Source organism: Carettochelys insculpta, chromosome 3 (genome assembly GCF_033958435.1).
Source record: "Carettochelys insculpta isolate YL-2023 chromosome 3, ASM3395843v1, whole genome shotgun sequence".
Lineage (NCBI taxonomy): Eukaryota > Metazoa > Chordata > Testudines > Carettochelyidae > Carettochelys > Carettochelys insculpta.
In genome coordinates this window covers 143,120,272-143,142,029 of record NC_134139.1, presented here as the reverse complement: position 1 = coordinate 143,142,029, position 21,758 = coordinate 143,120,272, and the positions used below count along the sequence as shown (strand labels likewise).

The 21,758-nt window shown below is 48.5% G+C and overlaps 1 protein-coding gene across 2 annotated transcripts in view; it reads left to right on the top strand.

Annotated features, from left to right (window-relative positions):
- Positions 1 to 21,758, top strand: part of NT5E (5'-nucleotidase ecto) — a 69,352-nt gene that overhangs the window by 29,948 nt on the left and 17,646 nt on the right. For both annotated transcript variants that reach the window (XM_074990950.1, XM_074990949.1), the window contains exons 7-8: positions 5,814 to 5,963; positions 8,938 to 9,138. In XM_074990950.1, coding sequence (XP_074847051.1) covers positions 5,814 to 5,963; positions 8,938 to 9,138 — 351 coding nt within the window. The remainder of the gene's footprint in view (positions 1 to 5,813; positions 5,964 to 8,937; positions 9,139 to 21,758) is intronic.

Here is a 21,758-nt window from a genome sequence, read left to right as displayed (position 1 = left end):
ACAGACGGTCCCGTATCCCCGAGGGCAATCGTGAACGGGGACAGAGACTCAAGTATCTCAGGGGGAACTGGTTATGGAACCCCGAGATTTTCCCTTGCAAGCTTCCAGCGAGAGGATGTACCATCACCAACAGGAACCGGAAGGCGTACCCTAGTGGTTCCTCACTCTCCTCCCCAGACGAGGCTACGGCCCCGGGGGACGTCCATCCTCCGGACGATCTCAAACAGTTTCAAGAGCTGTTTAAGAGGGTGGCCTTCACGCAAGGCATCCAGACAGCAGAGGTGCAAGAGAAACACCATAAGCTCCTCAAAAATCTGAGACCTCCGGCCTCCTCCAAAATAGCAATACCGCTTGATGAAGCGATCTTGGAGTCCGCCACTATGATATGGCAGACCCCCGCTACTATTCCGCCTGTCCACAAGAGAGCGGATAAGAAATACTTCGTGCCGGCCAAGGGCATGGAGTTCCTGTTCAGCCACCCACAACCAAACTCCTTGGTGGTGGAGTCGTCGCAACAAAGATCAAAGACATCTCAATTCAAGACAGGGGGAACAGACAAAGATGCCAAGAAGCTAGAGCTGTTCGGCAAAAAGGTCTACTCCTTCTCCACTCTACTGTTGCGAATGGTAAATTACACAGCGCATTTAGCGAACCATAATTTCGACAGCTACGCTAGGTTAACCTCCCTCATGGACTCGCTTCCAGAGGACAAGAAACCGGTGCTCAAGGCCATCGTGCAAGAAGGCTACGCAGCCTCGAGGACGGGAGTTCAGATCGCCCTGGATGTTGCGGACACAGCAGCACGCTCCACAGCTATGGCAGGGGTGATGCGAAGGGAGTCCTGGCTCCAGACTTCGGGTATACCGAGGGATCTGCAGGCAAAGATAATCAATCTTCCCTTCGACTCGCAGAAGCTGTTTGCTGAATCAACTGACTCGGTCCTTCATTCCAGTAAAGATTCAAGAGCCACACTTAGGACCCTGGGGATTTACACCCCTCCACACAGAAGGAAGAAGTACTACCCTCAACAAAGACGGTACCACTACCAGCAACAGCGTCCCCAGTACCACAGGGGTTACGAGCAAGGGCGACATCAACAGCACCAGCAGCACAGAAGTCCCAGGCGACGTTCCCAACAGAGCCGTGCGTCCTCGGGGCAGGGCCAAAGGCCACAAGTTTGACACACAGATCCAGGGCTGTGCCATCACTACCATCGCACAAGGTCATCCAAAGCGACTATTCCACCACCGCTGCCGACCATTCTACGACCAGTGGCAAAGGATCACCACAGACAAATGGGTGCTGGAGATCATAGCCATGGGGTACGCCATCCCCTTCCAGTCGCTCCCACCGCCACGACCTCCACCCAGGCCCCACCTCCAGGAGGCCTCCCACGTAGCGAGGCTCAAGCAGGAGGTAGACCATCTCATGCTCATAGGGGCAGTGGAAAAAGAGTGGAGGAGCAACTGCAAAGAAAAGGGTTCTACTCGAGGTACTTCCTCACGGAGAAAAAGACAGGAGGCTGGAGGCCCATCTTAGATCTTCGAGGCCTCAACCGGTACCTGCGCAAGCAACGCTTTCGGATGATCACAATCGCCTCCATCCTCACGGCACTGGACGATGGAGATTGGTTCGCAGCCCTCAACTTACAAGATGCGTATTTTCACATAGCTATCCATCTGGCTCACCGGCGATTCCTCCGGTTCATGGTAGGCAAAGAACATTTTCAATACAAGGTCCGACCGTTTGGCCTCTCCTCGGCCCCCAGAGTCTTCACCAAGACCTTGGCAGTGGTGTCAGCCTACCTGCACAGACAGGGGGTATTTATATTCCCATATCTGGACGACTGCCTACTCAAAGGGGCCTTGAAGGAGGAGGTACTACGCATGATACGCGTCACAGCAGGCAGGTTCTCTTCACTCGGCCTGGTTATCAATCTGGCAAAATCAAAGATAGACCCCACACAGGACATAGAGTTCATAGGGGCACGCATAAATTCTATTACAGCGAGAGTGTATCTACCAGAGACACGCTTTCGGGCCATTGGCTCCCTTGTGCAGGTCATCACCTTCAGCCCTACGGTGCCTGTCCTTACGTGCTTACAGCTGCTGGGCCACATGTCAGCGGCGACGTTCGTAGTACAGAATGCCAGGTTACACATGCGCAGCATGCAGCACTGGCTGGCAAGCGTATACAAACCGGCAGCACACACTGTTCACAGGGTGGTGTTGCCCACAGCAGAGGTGCGCAAATCCCTGCAATGGTGGGTAAACCCCAAAAACTTGCTAACAGGGGTACCCTTCCACCAACCACAAATATCGGTTTTTCTTACTACAGATGCCTCCCTCATAGGGTGGGGAGCACACGTGGGCGAAGAGGTGACTCAAGGGCTGTGGTCCTCCACGGAGCAGTCACTGCACATTAATATACTGGAGCTCAGAGCAGTGTTCAACGCCTGCAGACACTTTCGAGACCATATACAAGGCAAAGTTGTCGGGATCAGTACAGACAATACCTCCACCATGTTTTATATAAATCGGCAAGGAGGAGCTCGGTCCCGTGCCTTACGTGCGGAAGCAGTCCGGTTATGGAACTGGTGCATCGCCAACAATATAATTTTGAAAGCCTCATACTTACCAGGCGCTCACAGTGTGAAGGTAGACTAGCTGAGCAGGCGTTTTGCACTCATGCACGAGTGGCAGATCCGTCCCGATCTGCTACAACCGATTTTTCACGCATGGGGTTTTCCCCAGATAGACCTGTTTGCCACTCAACACAACAAGAAGTGCCCACGATTCTGCTCCAGGGCAGGACTGGGACGGGGGTCCCTGGGGGACGCATTCGCGATCTCGTGGATGGGCCCCCTGCTCTACGCTTTTCCTCCCACAGTGCTGATCCACAAAGTCTTGCAGAAAGCCAGGAGGGAAGGGGCCCGAATGATTCTGATAGTCCCAACGTGGGATCGACAGCAATGGTTCCCCCTACTCCTGCGCATGTCGGACCGTCCACCGATGCCCCTTCCAGTGGCGCCGGATCTGCTCACGCAAGCCCAGGGGTCCATAGTGCATCCGCACCCCCAAGGCCTGCGACTACAAGCGTGGTTAATCCATGGCTCAGCTCCCTAGAGAGCACATGTACGGAGGAAGTACAGCAAGTCCTAGAAAGTAGCAGGAGGACTTCCACCAGGAAGACCTACAAGCAGAAATGGACTTGCTTCACGGCATGGTGTTCTACCAAACAGCTAGCCCCTCTTTCGGTGCCTATACCTGTGATATTAGAGTATTTACTGGACCTCAAGAGAGGAGGACTCTCACTATCCTCGTTAAAGGTCCACCTTGCTGCCATTTCAGCGTTCAGACACGAAGAGGAAGGGCAGACGGTGTTCGCCCATCCCATGGTTACCAGGTTCCTCAAAGGGTTGGTAAACCTATACCCCCCTCAGAAACCGCTTCCACCTTCGTGGAACTTGGACCTGGTGCTTAATGTGCTAACGGGACCACCATTTGAGCCTTTGGCCATGGTTTCCCACCGCCTCCTTACAATAAAGACGACCTTTCTTCTTGCAATCACGTCAGCTCGCAGGGTGAGCGAGCTTGTGGCAGTTATGGCAATGCCACCCTGCACTGTTTTTTCCAAGGAGGCGGTAACCATACGGCTGTATCCAGCCTTTGTTCCTAAAGTTTCTTCTGAGTTTCACATTAACGAACCTATTGTTTTACCCTCGTTTTATCCAAAGGCTCATAACTCTAACAAAGAGGCGCGCCTACACCTCCTGGACGTGAGGAGGGCGCTAGCCTTCTATATAGACAGGACCAAGTCTTTCCGGAAAACGGATAGACTCCTAGTCTCTCTCGCTCCCAAATCGAAAGGAGAAGGTCTCTCTTCGTAGAGAATCTCGAAGCACATCGTATCCTGCATAAAAATGTGCTACGAACTCAAAAAGACTCCTTTACTGGCCACGCCCAGGGCTCATTCCAGTAGGGTGGTGGCGTCATCAACAGCCTTTTTCAAGGGCGTTGTACTAAAAGACATTTGCAGAGCGGCGACCTGGTCATCCTATGACACCTTCGCCAAACATTACGCCCTTCACAGGGTATTCCAAGAGGATACCCATCTCTCGACAGTGGTCCTCTCGGGGACAAGCTGCACATAATCCGATTACCCACCTCCTATCTTGGGTTACTGCTGGGTAGTCACCTAATGTGGAGCACCCACGGGGACACTTGAAGAAGAAAGAAAGGTTACTCACCGTAGTAACGGTGGTTCTTCGAGATGTGTCCCCGTGGGTGCTCCACTACCCGCCCATCCTCCCTGCTTCGGATCTCTGTTTAGTGTTTTGCAGGAGCATCCGGGGTGGTTGGTCAAGGAACTGGCGGGGACCGGATCGCGCACATGGCCAGGAGCGCGCAAGGGAGCGGCGCACACCGGCGCATGTGCGGTCTGGCAGAAACTGCTTGGAAGATCCGATCTGCGGCACCGGGCGAGCCCGACACCTAATGTGGAGCACCCACGGGGACATCTCGAAGAACCACCATTACTACGGTGAGTAACCTTTCTTTTTTACATGGCTTGTCATTCTGCTCAGAAGAAGTGGAGATACTATTACTCACTTCCTGTTTCAAGTCTATTGGAAACTTCTTGTGCTCTGCCACACAGGTATATGAATTTTCTATGGTCTTCTCATGCCATAAATTCTAAGAACTTGTTTTAATTATGGAGATCTCATTCCATGGGACTGCTACAGCAATTAAGAGCAGCTCGATAAACTGTCAATTTTATAAGAATTTGTTATTCTTGGCCCTATATTGAAGGATAGCCATTTTCCACATACTTCCTTTTGTATGGCAAGATGGGTTATTAGCAATGTTCAGATAACCACGTTCAGATTAGCAAGCCAGCTGTTAGCTTGGAAGGCGGCTTTGTGTAAATTCTGAGATGCACTGCATAACAACTGAAGCAAGTACTCATTTGCAGCGTGGTCTGTATTTGTGTGACTGGTATCTACTGTTATTGTGTTGTGTCTCTTCTGCCAAAAGTATAAGAAATGTCAGCACCTGGCATGCGACGTTCTGAAGTAATTCAAATGTACACCACCGTTTACAGGGTAGGTTGAAGTCTGGATGTATTTTGGTGGAGTTGGTAGTAAGGTGGTTGCTTGAGATGCTGGCACTGTCCCAGAATTTTTTTCTGTGTGCCCAAGAATTTCATGGCAATGCTTGAAGCGCTTTAGCCAAATCCCAAAAAAGGCTTGTGAGATTTCAGACCTATTTTAGGGAACTTCTGGAGGTCTTCACCAATGTCTGTGTCATTCTCCTTGAGAATTTTTTGGAAGATAGTCCTATAACATGGGACAGATCTCCCATGTTAAGTTGGTCCAAGTGGAAAACTGGTCCTGTGGTTCTCTGATTTTGTCTCAGCCAAGGACTCTTGGCAGATTTCACATTACTAATTATACCAGGTGATCAGCCAACCAGTGCCTGGTAGCCTTCTGACAATATTAAATTGCATTCATTATTAATCTGTAGCAGAAAGTTTTTGTCTTGCCCCCATTTCCACTAGTGAAGCTGCAGTATTGGTGAGTTATATGTATTGCAACATAAGCAGAGGTAGAAATCCTCAGATATATCTAGGTGGCAAGCTTGGAACACTGAGACATATTACAAAAGAGTCTATACTGCTGTCCTGCTAAATGGCATGGCTTCAAAATGATGCATAGCTTTATAGGTCATGTAACATGGTATTAAATAAACAAGACTTTCCTAAATAAGCACCTTACAGAACATTTGTTTTCGTAATGTCTTGTTCTGTCCAAGGTACCATTACGATGGAGGACCTCCTAGCTGTGCTGCCATTTGGCAGTACTGCGGATCTGATAGAGTTAAAAGGCTCCACTCTCAAGGAAGCATTTGAGCACAGTGTGCACAGACATGGACTAGGAACTGGCGAGCTGCTGCAGGTTGGGGGTTAGTTATTCTTCTTTGTTTTTCTTCTCTGTCTGCAAGTTTGCCATGCTTTGGGCTGCCCACATTGGCCTTTGCACTGCCGGGGAACCAGATGCACTGCCCCAAGCAGAAATGAAATAACCCTGAACACATACATCTCACACGAGTTCCAGGCACCATTCTGTTGCACAGCTTCTCTCCTCCTCCATCGCTAATGCAACCCAGAGGTAGGTCCACGTTGCTGGAGGCTGCAGAACTAAATTCTGTCCCTTTGCTCAGGCTACCATATTTTTTGGCTCTGGGAGTGGAACATACTGGGAGTGACTCAGGTTTCCCCAGACCATTGTGTTTTAAAACTTTTGTGCATTGTTGTGCGGCTGTGATCTCAGTCTCCCTCCCGGGATCAGTTAAATGGCAGCATGACGGCCTCAACCACTTGCATCTGTTGTTCTGGTGCTCCTCTGTGGGACTCCTTCACCCCCTTAGGCCTGGCAGAGCTGTCCTGCAAGCACTTGGCTAAAACTAGGTGATGTTGCCTATGGGAAGCAGTGCTTGGATGCTCAACAGAGGGCAAATTGTGCCTTGCCTGTGCCCAAGCAGCTGATCCTTGTGCTGCAAGAATATAGGACTGAGTCAGAGCAGCAACTCAGACCCCACACTGCCCCAAGGAGCTGTGATTCCAATGCAGAAAAGCTTGATCAGGAACTTCAGGGAGAGAGACAGGTGCTATCAAACTAGGTCAGGAGACAGGTCTGTTGAGCAGCCTGGGCCAGAAGGAGAAACCCTTTGAAAGGAGTCTTAAGTCCCTTCCTGGCACCCAGCTACTGAAATAGGGCCTCTTCTCTCTTGCAGGGGGAGGGAGGAGGCTCATCTTTAGCTCCCCTGGCTCCCCCTATGAATTGAGGGGTTCTTATATTCAAAAGTAAGTTTGGCAAACTCTACCTGAGCCCCCCCCAAAAAGGCAAAGCGAGCATCACTTTTGCAGTGCAGCAATTAATATGGTCAGTAAACAATAGATGAAAACAGGAATTAAGCCCTTCCTTTGCCTTCCCCAAGGCAGCATTTGAGACACTTCTGTTATACTGGTTCCTGCAATGCTCTGTATCATGCTTAACACCCCTCCCTCACCCCGTCTGGGCCAACAAAGGAGCCTCTCCTAGTGCACCCTGCACCAGCCTGCAGTATAAGGGGATCTGGGGCTATCTGGCCTTCAGTCCACAACCATTGCTCTGGGGAAGGGGCTCAGACTCTGTGCAGCAAGAATGGAAGTTTGTCTTCCGGTCATCTGCCATAGACCCTGGTGCTGCCCAAAAACATCTCAGGAGCTCAAAGAGAGAGTCACTGTCTCTCTGTCCACACCCTTCTCTGACTGTCTCCACAGCAAAGCCAGGCAGTGTGTGACCAGAAGAGATGAGGATTCCAGTCCTCACCATGCTGCATTGCACCCTGTGGAGTAATGAGCACGATGGAGATGGGATCATTAACGTGCATGTACGTGCTGCACATTAACTAGTCCATGTAGCCTCTGCTAATGCTCACAACGAGTTCCCGAGTGTGTGTGGGCAGCAGTTCATTAAAGCATACCAGGGCACTTCTTGTGCACCAGCATGGCCCACACAGACCAACTAATGTGTAACACGTTCATTCATTTTTGAAAGTTTGCTCTCATCATGCCCATTACACCACAGTGTAGACAAGACCCGAATAAAACCCAGACTGGTACTAGACTGCTCCTACTTAAGTGCTAGCTAGGCTGGGAGAGCAATGCAGGCATCTTTTCAAGATACCCTGGGCACTTTGCGAGCTACTCCCACAATCAAGATATGAGTAGCTCTTCCTGGTGGTCTCATCCCCAGGACAGATAGCAAGCTACCTCCAGTGCTCTAAACATCCAGGGCAAGTATCACACATGCATCACCAAAGAAGTCCCCTCTTTCCTCATGCCCCTCAAAAAAAGGCCCCAAAGCTCGAAAGAGCAATGATGCGCTGCTTCAGATATGCTTTTTCAGACCAAACCCTTTGCATGCACGTTAGTAAGACTAGCCTACCTGCCCACGATCCTTGCTTGAAGCGAGATGTCTCATACTTAGTCCTAGTTAAACTCTTGATGTGATTTGTGATGAGCAATGTCTTCTAACACTATAGCTATAACAAATCCATGTTATACCCATGAATAGCTGTTACTCATCCTAAACAAGCACCTTATACATCCCAGTTTCCGGATGAGGAGCTGTTTTAGGAGGCAGAGAAATTAGCAGCTAAGACATCGATCTGGGCCTCACTATCAAAACTAGCATAGCAGTCCATTGATTGCTACCAATATCAAGGATATTCAAGGAGGGATTATACCTCTAGTGGAAGAAAAATCTGGAGTAGTGCTGAAATTATGAATAATAAACATTATTAATATGAAAACCAGCAAACACTAATTTAACCACAACTTCCTATAAAGTTCGAAGGCCAGATGGTATTTCATGCACTTGCTTTAAGCATGCCTAAAGGTTTGAAAATAAAGTCTCCATAACCAATAGAGTAACAATGTATTCATGGCCAGGTGATTATTATACTTACAAGGAGGCCAAGCCTAGGGAAAACCATCTTGTTCAGGCAAACCATGTAGGGTCCAACAAAGAATCCTCACATTTCTAACTCTTTATACCCTTTAACAAGAGATGTCATTGCCAATTGCTGACTTCAGCTAAAAACTGTTTGAGACAGTTCATTCTTTGGTCCAATCAATCCAAAAACGATTTGCAACCGGCCTTTTTGGTCAACAATTTTCCATTGCACTTGCGTTCAGATAGGCTCTGCCTTTAGAATTACCATAGTCTATAGGGAGGGAACATTGCAGCTTTTGAGAGAGTTTTTTTTTCCCTTGTATTTAAAACCATCTGCAGTCAGCCTTAGCAGACAGTCATTTTACCCAGTTATATGGATCTGAGTTGTTCAGTTAGGCTATTTTGAAGCAATGTTAAAAAAATGTGTTTTCTCCTAGGCATTCATGTGGTCTATGATCTTTCCAGACCACCAGGAAGCAGAGTTGTCAGCATAGAAGTTCTTTGCACAGCCTGTAGAGTACCAGCCTATGTACCACTCCAAATGGATGAAACGTACAAAGTGATTCTTCCATCCTTTCTGCAGCAGGGAGGAGATGGATACAGCATGCTTAAAGAGAAATCACTGACTCACACTTACGGTAAGCATAGACACTCCATACTGGACATCCTGGTTTCAGCATACATCGATTCAGTATATTTACTTTGATTTGTTGAACACTGAAGGATAATTGTCCAGACCTAACTCAGTATCTTACAGTTTGAGAAAACCTAGACTTGATCCCAAGGGAAACTAAGCACCTGCCACTTCTATTTATATCTGCCCCTCTCTGGATCAGGTTCTCTGCCTACATGTAACAGCTTAGACTAATGCCACACAGGTACCACAGTGTCACTAATGTATTATTTTAAGGAAATGAGCAGAAGGGACCACACACGGTCTCTGCACTAGGCATGCCATGCACAGTAATAAATGGCGAGAGAGTGGCTGCTTTCATCTACACCTCAAACATTCCACAAGCAAAATACATATATTTACAGACACAGCTTTCGCCCAAAAGGTTAGTTCAAAATCTAAAAGAGCAACGGTGTCATGTGTAATGACCCAAGTTGCATCACTTGATACTGAGCTATCCACTGCACAATGTGGAAGTAAGTTATAGGATGAAACAAACAACTTATCCTCTACAATATAGAGCCACTGTTGTAAAAACTAGCACTGGATATTTTGCTCATGTTGGGGGCTGGTATCAAATTATCATTAATTACATACAAACATATAACACTGACATACAGCTGGAGGTACAAGAATAAAAGCCAAGCCAGCACCAGTGGGAAAAAAATGAATGAATTTTCTAAGGTTATTTTAAGAATACTTCAAACAATATTTAAGTGTTTGGCAAGTACAACACTCTACCCTGCATAGCTGCCATCCATATCTGTTAGGAAGAAAAACTTGAAGGACGTAATGTTTAATATGTAGTAAACAGCGACTTATTTATTTAAATTCCTTTCTGAAGATACACAAAGGACAGAGCTTCCCTTAAAGAGAGTACTCTGTAAAGACACGCATCTCAATCTAACACAAGTTTCCATTTGCTCTGTAATGTTACCTGACTTTAATAGGCATCCCGTTTCCAGCCTGATTACCATTCTGGTAGCTCAGTCCACAAAAATTTAAGTAAGTCCCTTTTGGTCTTCATGCCTTACCATCAAGATCTCCGTCTTCCTGAGTCATGGTCCGTATGAGCTCCGCAGACAATACTGACTTTATATGATGCATCACACATATTGGTTAAGGTGGGGGTTGGGGGTGTGTCAAGCAGATGATGGATCAGAGGCAAGGTAAGGGTCAAATAAGTCAAGACTTGCAGATGGAGTTAGAGGCTAGACTGCTAGGTGAGGAAAATGGCCAGTAGCAGCACGTTACTATGAGAACCAGGCAGAAGTTAAAAAAACAACTAATGAAGCAGCAATAGGGCTCAAGTATGAGTTTGTTGACTTGGAAACGAAGAAAGGGTAGGACAGGCAGTAACTGAAGGATGCAGGGAAAGGAAAAAGAGATTAGGATCTAGTGCTGTAAGAAGAGAGGAAGAGCTAATAGAGATACCCAGAGTTCAGAACCCAGGAGGCTGCAGAAGATTGCAAAGGAGAATAAAAGACAACAGGATGTGCAGCCAGAAGGAACAGGAGGAAGGCTGAAGAATCACACTGACACCAGGAAGAGACAAGTCAACATGAATGAAGCTTCTCTATGAAGAAGAGCAGACAAGCCTGGCCCCAGAAGTGATTTGGAGAACATACAGTTGGTGCTGTTCACTGGAAGGTAAGATATAAGATGCGGACTTGAGGCTGAAGAGAATCTTTATGGGAACTGGAAAGAATCTACTGATTGTCCTTCATGTGGGAACAAATGCGATGGCTAACATCCTGCTGGAGTGGATCACGGGAGATTGTCAGGCTGGGGAGGACATTTAAGGAAACAGAAGTTTGGGTGATCTTCAATATGTTTCTACCTGAAGGAGGAGAATGACGGTGAGACAAGATGATGATCTACAAATGGATCAGGCAGTGTTGATGAAAGGAGGGCTTTGTGATGTTCAGTCATCAGGAGGCATTCATGAACTGTTCTCATGGGATAGACTCCACCTGAATAAGGAAGGAAATAAGACTTCTGGGATGGAGGCTGGTATAACTCATTAAACTAGGGACTTGAGAGTGATGCTTGTGTAATCTCCACCTCTGATTTTAACATTGTGAGGGAGGAAAATCAAGTAAGAAAAGATACAGTAATGGAGAAGGGATGAATAGTGGATAGGAGAATGGACATAAAGAGGATGGATAGTGCTGATACCAGATGGGTGTTACTGCCAATAAAATGACTGCACCTGATCAAGCAAGGACCTTGGGTAAAGCCAAGCCAGCAACAATTCAGGTGTTTGTGCAATAATACAAGGAGCCTGGGTAACAAAATAGAGGAACTAGGACATTGGTGCAGGAAGCAAAACCAGATAATATATGTGTAACAAACATGGTGTAGCCAGGACTTGAGTACAGGTATTGAGGGGCATGTGCTATGCAGAAAAGAAAAAGGCAAAGGAATGCAATTTTATATTAGCGATGAAGTAGACTGCGGAAAAGTTAGAAGTGATGGGATGGACAATCAATTTGGGCCAAAATCACTTTAGAGAAGAAAGCTACTAGAAGTTCCTCTGATATATAGTGCTTGGGGTGTGACAGGCCACCCAGATCCAATGTAGGTATGTATAGAAACCTCTTTAATGTTTTAATGAACTAAATCACACAATTCCCAGTAATATTAATGGGAGACTCTAGTTTCCCAGTTATAGACTGGAGGACAAGAGCTACTATAGTAGGGCCCTGATTGTCCCGGATATGAGAGTTAACTTAACTTTTTTTTCACGAAATATTGCTGAACCAATAAGAGGTGATGCCATTTTAGACTGGTATTGGTGAGCAGCATGTAGAAGAACTGATCATAGAGGACAATTTTGTTTTGAGTGATCATGAGCTAATTCAGTTTAAACTAAGTGGAAGGATAAATGAAAATATATCGGCAACAAAGGTCCTTGATTTCAAAAGAGACAACTTCTAAAAAATAAGGGCTGTGTCTAGACTAGCCCCCAATTTCGAAGGGGGCATAGTAATTAGAGTGTCAGGAGATTACTAATGATGTGCTGTGGTGCATGTGCAGCACTTCATTAGACTAAATCTCCCCCCACGACAACTTTGAAGTATCGGCTTGCATGTAGCTGTGGATCAGCCATGGGTGCTTCGAAGTGCCGCGCTACTTCTAAGTCCCTTTACTCTCAAAACTTCGAAGTACCCAAGGCCAACCCGCAGCTACATGCAAGCCGGCACTTAGAAGTTTGCCACTTCGAAGTTGCTGCGGGGGAGATTTAGTCCAGTGAAGTGCTGCATATGCACCACGGCACTTCATTAGTAATTTCCTGACACCCTAATTACCATGCCCCCTTCGAAGTTGGGGGCTGGTCTAGACACAGCCAAGGGAATTAACGAGGGAAATGTAGATTGAATAACTGAAGGATCTGAATGTGGAATTACTTTGTCACAGTTACAGAAGCTATCTGAAGCCTGAATTCCAAGCAAGGGCAAAATTTGTAAGTAAGAGCTGTAGATTTAAACCAAGCTGGATGAAAGAGCATCTCATACAGATGATTAAGAGAAAGCAGAAAGCCTACAAGGAATGGAAACTGGGAGGGATCAGCAATGAAAGCTACCTCTGGCAAGACAAAATGAGGGGATAAAGAGAACTGCCAGAAGCCAAGCAGTTTTGGGCCTTGCAAAGGGCATTAAAATCAATAGTAAAAGGTTATATAGCCTTATAAGTAACAAGAAAGAGGAGGGACTACTGAAGATGGGGTGATGATTCTGCCATTGTCTCTTCTCCATTCTCGGGGGAAAATACATTTTGGGATGGAATTTTCTCAATTTTACAGTTTTCTTGAAATGACTAAACAGTAATCTATTTTGTGTGTGTTCTTGTTTCATTATTATTTATTCAGTTGCATTTACTGTGCAATTATCTAAGCATAGCCCAACACCTAAACACATAACTTTCCCTCACTTTTTAAAGAGACTAATGAAGGGTAGTGGCTAATGGAAACGAAGATATGGAAGTAGAAAAGAAAGGTTACTCACCGTAGTAACGGTGGTTCTTCGAGATGTGTCCCCGTGGGTGCTCCACATTAGGTGTCGGGCTCGCCCGGTGCCGCAGATCGGATCTTCCAAGCAGTTTCTGCTGGACCGCGCATCCGCCGGTGCGCGCCGCTCCCTTGCGCGCTCCTGGCCACGTGCGTGATCTGGTCCCCGCCAGTTCCTTGACCAACCGCCTCGGATGCTCCTGCAAAACACTAAACAGAGATCCGAAGCGGGGAGGATGGGCAGGTAGTGGAGCACCCACGGGGACATATCTCGAAGAACCACCGTTACTACGGTGAGCAACCCTTCTTTCTTCTTCGAGTGTCCCCGTGGGTGCTCCACATTAGGTGACTACCCAGCAGTAACCCAAGATAGGAGGTGGGTAATCGGATTATGTGCAGCTTGTCCCCGAGAGGACCACTGTCGAGAGATGGGTATCCTCTTGGAATACCCTGTGAAGGGCGTAATGTTTGGCGAAGGTGTCATAGGATGACCAGGTCGCCGCTCTGCAAATGTCTTTTAGCGCAACGCCCTTGAAAAAGGCTGTTGATGCCGCCACCACCCTAGTTGAATGAGCCCTGGGCGTGGCCAGTAAAGGAGTCTTTTTGAGTTCGTAGCACATTTTTTTGCAGGATACAATGTGCTTCGAGATTCTCTGCGAAGAGAGACCTTCTCCTTTCGATTTGGGAGCGAGAGAGACTAGGACTCTATCCGTTTTCCGGAAGGACTTGGTCCTGTCTATATAGAAGGCTAGCGCCCTCCTCACGTCCAGGAGATGTAGGCGCGCCTCTTTGTTAGAGTTATGAGGCTTTGGATAAAACGAGGGTAAAACAATAGGTTCGTTAATATGAAACTCAGAAGAAACTTTAGGAACAAAGGCTGGATGCAGCCGTATGGTTACCGCCTCCTTGGAAAAAACAGTGCAGGGTGGCGTTGCCATAACTGCCGCAAGCTCGCTTACCCTGCGAGCTGACATGATTGCTAGAAGAAAGGTCATCTTTATCGTAAGAAGGCGGAGGGAAACTGTGGCCAAAGGCTCGAACTGTGGTCCCGTTAGCGCATTAAGCACCAGGTCCAAGTTCCATGAAGGTGGAAGCGGCTTCCAAGGGGGGTATAGGTTTACCAATCCTTTGAGGAACCTGGTAACCATGGGATGGGCGAACACCGTCTGCCCTTCCTCTTCGTGTCTGAATGCCGAAATGGCGGCAAGGTGGACCTTTAACGAGGATAGTGAGAGTCCTCCTCTCTTGAGGTCCAGTAGATACTCTAATATTACAGGTATAGGCACCGAAAGGGGGGCTAGCTGTTTGGTAGAACACCATGCCGTGAAGGGAGTCCATTTCTGCTTGTAGGTCTTCCTGGTGGAAGTCCTCCTGCTACTTTCTAGGACTTGTTGCACTTCCTCCGTACATGTGCTCTCTAGGGAGCTGAGCCATGGATTAACCACGCTTGTAGTCGCAGGCCTTGGGGGTGCAGATGCACTATGGACCCCTGGGCTTGCGTGAGCAGATCCGGCGCCACCGGAAGGGGCATCGGTGGACGGTCCGACATGCGCAGGAGGAGGGGGAACCATTGCTGTTGATCCCACATTGGGACTATCAGGATCATTCGGGCTCTGTCCCTCCTGGCTTTCTGCAAGACTTTGTGGATCAGCACTGTGGGAGGAAAAGCGTAAAGCAGGGGGCCCCTCCAGGAGATCGCGAATGCGTCCCCCAGGGACCCCCGTCCCAGTCCTGCCCTGGAGCAGAATCGTGGGCACTTCTTGTTGTGTTGAGTGGCAAACAGGTCTATCTGGGGAAAGCCCCATGCGTGAAAAATCGGTCATAGCAGATCGGGACGGATCTGCCACTCGTGCGTGAGTGCGAAACGCCTGCTCAGCTGGTCTGCCTTCACATTGTGAGCGCCTGGTAAGTACGACGCTTTCAAGGTTATATTGTTGGCGATGCACCAGTTCCACAACCGGACTGCTTCTGCACATAAGGCACGGGACCGAGCTCCTCCTTGCCGATTTATATAAAACATGGTGGAGGTATTATCTGTACTGATCCCGACTACTTTGCCTTGTATATGGTCTCAAAAGTGTCTGCAGGCGTTGAACAGTGCTCTGAGCTCCAGTATATTTATGTGCAGTGACTGTTCCGTGGAGCCCCACAGCCCTTGCATCACCTCTTCGCCCATGCGTGCTCCCCACCCTGTGAGGGAGGCATCTGTAGTAAGAAAAACTGATATTTGTGGTTGGTGGAAGGGTACCCCTGTTAGCAAGTTCTTGGGGTTTACCCACCATTGCAGGGATTTGCGCACCTCTGTTGTGGGCGACACCACCCTGTGAACGGTGTGTGCTGCCGGTTTGTATAGGCTTGCCAGCCAGTGCTGCATGCTGCGCATGTGTAACCTGGCGTTCTGTACTACGAACGTCGCTGCTGCCATGTGGCCCAGCAGCTGTAAACATGTCAGAACCGAGTCTCTGGTAGATACACTCTCGCTGTAATACAATTTATGCGTGCCCCTATGAACTCTATGTCCTGTGTGGGGTCTATCTTTGATTTTGCCAGATTGATAACCAGGCCGAGCGAAGAGAACGTGCCTGCTGTGACGTGTATCATGCGTAGTACCTCCTCCTTCGAGGCCCCTTTGAGTAGGCAGTCGTCCAGATACGGGAATATAAATACCCCCTGTCTGTGCAGGTAGGCTGACACCACTGCCAAGGTCTTGGTGAAGACTCTGGGGGCCGAGGAGAGGCCAAACGGTCGGACCTTGTATTGAAAATGTTCTTTGCCTACCATAAACCGGCGGAATCGTCGGTGAGCGGGATGGATAGTTATGTGAAAATACGCGTCTTGTAAGTCGAGGGCTGCGAACCAATCTCCATCGTCTAGTGCCGTAAGGATGGAGGCGATTGTGATCATCCGAAAGCGTTGCTTGCCTAGGTACCGGTTGAGGCCTCGAAGACCTAAGATGGGCCTCCAGCCTCTTGTCTTTTTCTCCATGAGGAAGTACCTCGAGCAGAACCCTTTTCCTTGCAGTTCCTCCGGCACTCTTTCCACTGCCCCTATGAGCATGAGATGGTCTACCTCCTGCTTGAGCCTCGCTACGTGGGAGGCCTCCTGGAGGTGGGGCCTGGGTGGAGGTCGTGGCAGTGGGAGCGACTGGAAGGGAATGGCGTACCCCGTGGCTATGATCTCCAGCACCCATTTGTCTGTGGTGATCCTTTGCCACTGGTCGTAGAATGGTTGGAGGCGATGGTGGAATAACTGCTTTGGATGACCTTGTGCGATGGTAGTGATGGCGCAGCCCTGGATCTGTGTGTCAAACTTGTGGCCTTTGGCCCTGCCCCGAGGACGCACGGCTCTGTTGGGAACGTCGCCTGGGACTTCTGTGCTGCTGGTGCTGTTGATGTTGCCCTTGCTCGTAACCCCTGTGGTACTGGGGACGCTGTTGCTGGTAGTGGTACCGTCTTTGTTGAGGGTAGTACTTCTTCTTTCTGTATGGAGGGGTGTAAATCCCCAGGGTCCTAAGTGTGGCTCTTGAGTCTTTACTGGAATGAAGGACCGAGTCAGTTGATTCAGCAAACAGCTTCTGCGAGTCGAAGGGAAGATCGACTATATTTGCCTGCAGATCCCTCGGTATACCCAAAGTCTGGAGCCAGGACTCCCTTCGCATCACCACTGCCGTAGCTGTGAAGCGTGCTGCTGTGTCCGCAACATCCAGGGCGATCTTAACTCCCGTCCTCGAGGCTGCGTAGCCTTCTTGCACGATGGCCTTGAGCACCGGTTTCTTGTCCTCTGGAAGCGAGTCCATGAGGGAGGTTAACCTAGTCTAGCTGTCGAAATTATGGTTCGCTAAATGCGCTGCGTAATTTGCCATTCGCAACAGTAGAGTGGAGGAGGAGTAGACCTTTCTGCCGAACAGCTCTAGCTTCTTGGCATCTTTGTCTGTTCCCCCTGTCTTGAATTGAGATGTCTTTGATCTTTGTTGCAACGACTCCACCACTAAGGAATTTGGTTGTGGGTGGCTGAACAAGAACTCCATGTCCTTCGCCGGCATGAAGTATTTCTTATCCGCTCTCTTGTGGACAGGCGGAATAGTAGCGGGGGTCTGCCATATCATAGTGGCGGACTCCAAGATCGCTTCATCAAGCGGTATTGCTATTTTGGAGGAGGCCGGAGGTCTCAGATTTTTGAGGAGCTTATGGTGTTTCTCTTGCACCTCTGCTGTCTGGATGCCTTGCGTGAAGGCCACCCTCTTAAACAGCTCTTGAAACTGTTTGAGATCGTCCAGAGGATGGACGTCCCCCGAGGCCGTAGCCTCGTCCGGGGAGGAGAGCGAGGAACCACTAGGGTATGCCTCTCTGGACCCTTCCGGTTCCTGTTGGTGATGGTATATCCACTCGCTGGAAGCTTGCAAGGGAAACTCTCGGGGTTCCATAACCAGTTCCCCCTGAGATACTTGAGTCTCTGTCCCCGTTCGCGATTGCCCTCGGGGATATGGGACCGTCTGTGGGGATCTTTCCCTGGTAGACTGCCGGTGGTGTCTATGCCCCGCGTGATAGGGGCGACCATGGCAGCATGGGCACTGTTCTTGGGAAGGTGATCTGGACCACTCCCTTGGTGCATACCCTCTGCATCTGGGGGAGCGAGATCATCGAGAGACCTGGGACACTGGAGAGAGTGATTTGTGATAGTACTCCAGTGGCTCAAACCCCAGGAAGGGTGAAGGTGGTCCCAGCCAGGGCAAGGCTGGTTGTAAAAATGGAGACGGGGGCTCCAGGTAGGCTAGGGGGGACCCCTGCCTTCTAGTTGAAGTCTCCAGCATGAGCAGAGGGCTGAGAGAAAGCAACTCTGCAGTCCTGTCTGGAGAGGGGCTGCAGTGCCTTGTTTTGTGTGCAGCCTTCCCCCTCCCTTGAGGGGGTAGCTCCGCCCCCTGACGTGCAGGGGATCTCAGTCCAGTCTACGCCGCGCTCGGCACGCTTATGGGCGGTGCCGCACGGGCGGTGTCCTCCGGTGCCTGCAGGCTGTGTGCCTGCACGCTCTCCACCGCCGGTTCCCCGGGGGTCGGTGCCGCTGCCTGCGGTGGCACCGGTACCGGCGCTTGTTTAGCCGCTGCCCTGCCTGCAGTGCGGGGCGGCTGTTTGATTATCGGAGGCTGAGCCGCCTCCACGTGGCTCTCCGTGCTGCCGCCGATCAGCTGTTGCTGCGGCTGGGGGCTGTGCGCTCCTCCCGTCCTGCTCGCTGTTGCTGCCAGCAGGGATCGGGCTGGGGAGACTTTCCTCCGTTTTTGCGCTGATGGGGTGAGGGAGGCAGCTTTCCTTTTATGGGCCCCGGAGGGTCCCTCCTGCTGCGGCCGCTCCGGCACGTCTGGCTGGAGGGCCTTGTCGAAGAGCAGCATTTTAAGCCGCATCTCCCTGTCCTTCCTTGCTCTGGCTGTTAATTTTGCACAGAAGGAGGATTTCTGCCTGACATGGGACTCCCCAAGGCACCTTATGCCGTGACTGTGCCCATCAGACGCTGGCATTGCCTCTCGGCAAGACTCACATTCCTTGAATCCTGAAGAGGACATTGTTGGTGAGTCTTTTAGTTGTTAATGGGGTACTTAGCACCTTCTCTGTGCTGTTTTCCCCCTCTCCGATAGCCTGCCGTGGCAGGAGGGCTAATGGCCCTAGGCTCCTGGCCTCCGGTGCTCCGCTTGTTACTAGGACTGGACTGAATGCCGTCCCGCTTGTTGTTTCTTTTTTTTTTTTTTTTTTGAAAATAACAACTGGCTAACTGAACAATAGACTAAGAACTTGAAAACTTTAAAGAAAAACAATTAAAACCATTGAATACGCTAACTTGGCCGTAGCCTAGTCGGATTCCGTCTGCAGCCGACGACGGTTAAGAGGAACTGGCGGGGACCAGATCGCGCACGTGGCCAGGAGCGCGCAAGGGAGCGGCGCACACCGGCGCATGCATGGTGTGGCAGAAACTGCTTGGAAGATCCGATCTGCGGCGCCGGGCGAGCCCGACACCTAATGTGGAGCACCCACGGGGACACTCGAAGAAGAATTACCACATCTGAGGTGAAAGTCTAACTCTAAATAGCGTAATGGACCAAATGGGAGGTCCCAGTTAATCTCCAACCAAGAATATCAGAGGAACTGGCACATCAAATTGCAAGTCTGAGAGAAAAGATTTGAATGACTAGGGAATTGCTAATGTAACCCCTCTCTTTTAGAAAAGTGGGGGAGAAAAATGATCCATGAAACTACAGGACTTTCATTTTGACCTCCAGTTGTATACAAGGTCTTGGAACACATTCTGAAAGAGAAAGTAGTTAAGAACACAAAGCTGAACAGCAAGTGGGATAAAATACAACATGATTTTAGAAAACGTGGGTCAAACCAGATGAGCTTGTCTCCTCCTTCAAGAACATAATGGGGAGGGGGGTTAGACAATAGAAAGAGTTAAATCTTCTCCACCTGGATTTCAGGTGGGCACTTGATAGAATTCCATATAATTGGAGAAAATGGGGTTTAATGAGACAATGGGAAGATGGATGAAGAACTGGTTAAAGGGGAGACTATAATGGGTCATACTGAAAGGTGAACTGTCGGGCTGGAGAGAGGTCACTGTGAAGCTTCTCAGAAACCAGTCAAAACCAATCTTATTTAATCTCTGCAAATATATTAGGATAAATACAAGGGAGAGAGAGGAATTAAGCACAGTACCACTGTGAACCAAGGACAAATGGGATATAAATTGGCCATTAGCAAGTTTAAGCTTGAAATCAGACAAACCAGCCAAGCCATGAAGTTCTGGAAAAGCCTCCCACGGGGAGCAGTGGAGGCAAAAAACATCTGTCAAGACTGAGCTTAGTAAGGTTATGAAGACCGAGGTATGATAGGACTGCCTACAGTCTCATGTGGCTCTAACCATGCTTTCATTGGTCACAACTAATTGTCAAGTTCATAATAAATTGCTGAGAAATAGAGAAGATACACTCCGAAACTGGAGGTTATTCTCTCATGACCTATACCAAACCAGGAAAAAAAAACCTGTAGCACTACACTGGCTAACAAGAAGTCATAAAACCAGTTTCCTTATGCATGCCAGTCCTTGTACTACCCCCAAAACACTGGATCTTAAAATGAGGGTTTTCTTGTTTTTTTAATCAATCTCATTAAACAAAAGGCTGTTCAGGACAGCCACACATCCAGGTCAATAAGCTAAATGCTTATTTATTGAAAGAAAGAAGTTAAAATTGATTAAAGGAGTCAAATACATATAATAAATGAAAAGCTCTTGGCTCAGGTGCATTGCAGTGGTGGAATAAACTGCTGGTTGAAGTCAAGTGTCTGGTTGCTTCCAAATCATTGGAAGGACCTCATGCCCTTGGTTAGAATGCTCCTATTAACATAAGTCTACAGTCCAGAGGTATGAGCAGAAAAGAGGCAAAATGGAGGTGTTAACAGGGCCTTTTACAGATTCTGCCCTGTGGAGGGAAACTCTGTTTCAAACAAAGCCCTCCCAACAGCTAGAGGAAAATCATAGAATACTGGAACTAGAAGGAATCTTGAGAGGTCATAGTGTCCGGACCCCTCCACTCACAGCAGGACCAAGCAAATAATAGGTAAAAGATGGGCATTTGGAGTCACATGTCCATTTATAAGTTTGCTTATGACACCCAGGTCTATAGTGGCAAGAAAATCGATGTAAGATATGCAGTTCCAGTCAGGTGAATTGCATAGTTGGAGTCAGCCTATTTTACACTGATTTTCTGCGCCATCCTCACAGTGGGTAGTCAAGGGAAGAAACTCTCCTGTTGACTTCCCTTATGTCTCATGACTGTGAGGGGTACCAAGGTTGAAGGGGGCATCCTCAGCATTCAATTTAGCAGGCCCGTACTTGACCCATTTAATCAAACCCTGGAAGATCAACCTCTGAGCATTGACTGGTAAGTACAGACAGGCCCTGAGTAACAGCTGCAACAATTACTTGTACTGCAGATGGAATATCCATGGGAAAGTCTATTCTGTATAGATTGGCATCTTCCATGGTCCATTGAGAGTAAAGTATCTTCTTGATGGGTCACTCAATTTGAAGAGTCCATTCAACACTGCCTAACTATCTCCTAGGGGTTGCTCCAGGAGCAAACATTTGCAATACAGGTACAGAGCCGGTATAACTTCAAATACAAGAAACGATTCATACATACAAATAGCATTATCACCTTCAGCAAATTGTAGATTTGTCACAAATGTGTGCACGTGCAACGCTAATCACATTTCAATCAGATAACACCACAACATCCAAATCGCAAGTAATGCCCAGAGATGGGATACTCAGTGGGAAGGGCTCTGAGCTACAGCAGAGAATTCTTGGCCAGACATCCGCCTGCTGGGTGTTGCTCACATGCTCAAGATCTAACTGCCACAACTGCGGTCAGAAAGGAATGTTTCCCTGAATTAAATTGGCAGAGAATCTTACGGTTTTTCAGCATGGGCACAAAGCACTTGCATTTAAATTAGTATAAAGAGTGAATTCTCTGTAACTTGAAGTCTTTAAACCATGATTTATGGATGTCAGTAACTCTGTCGGAGCTT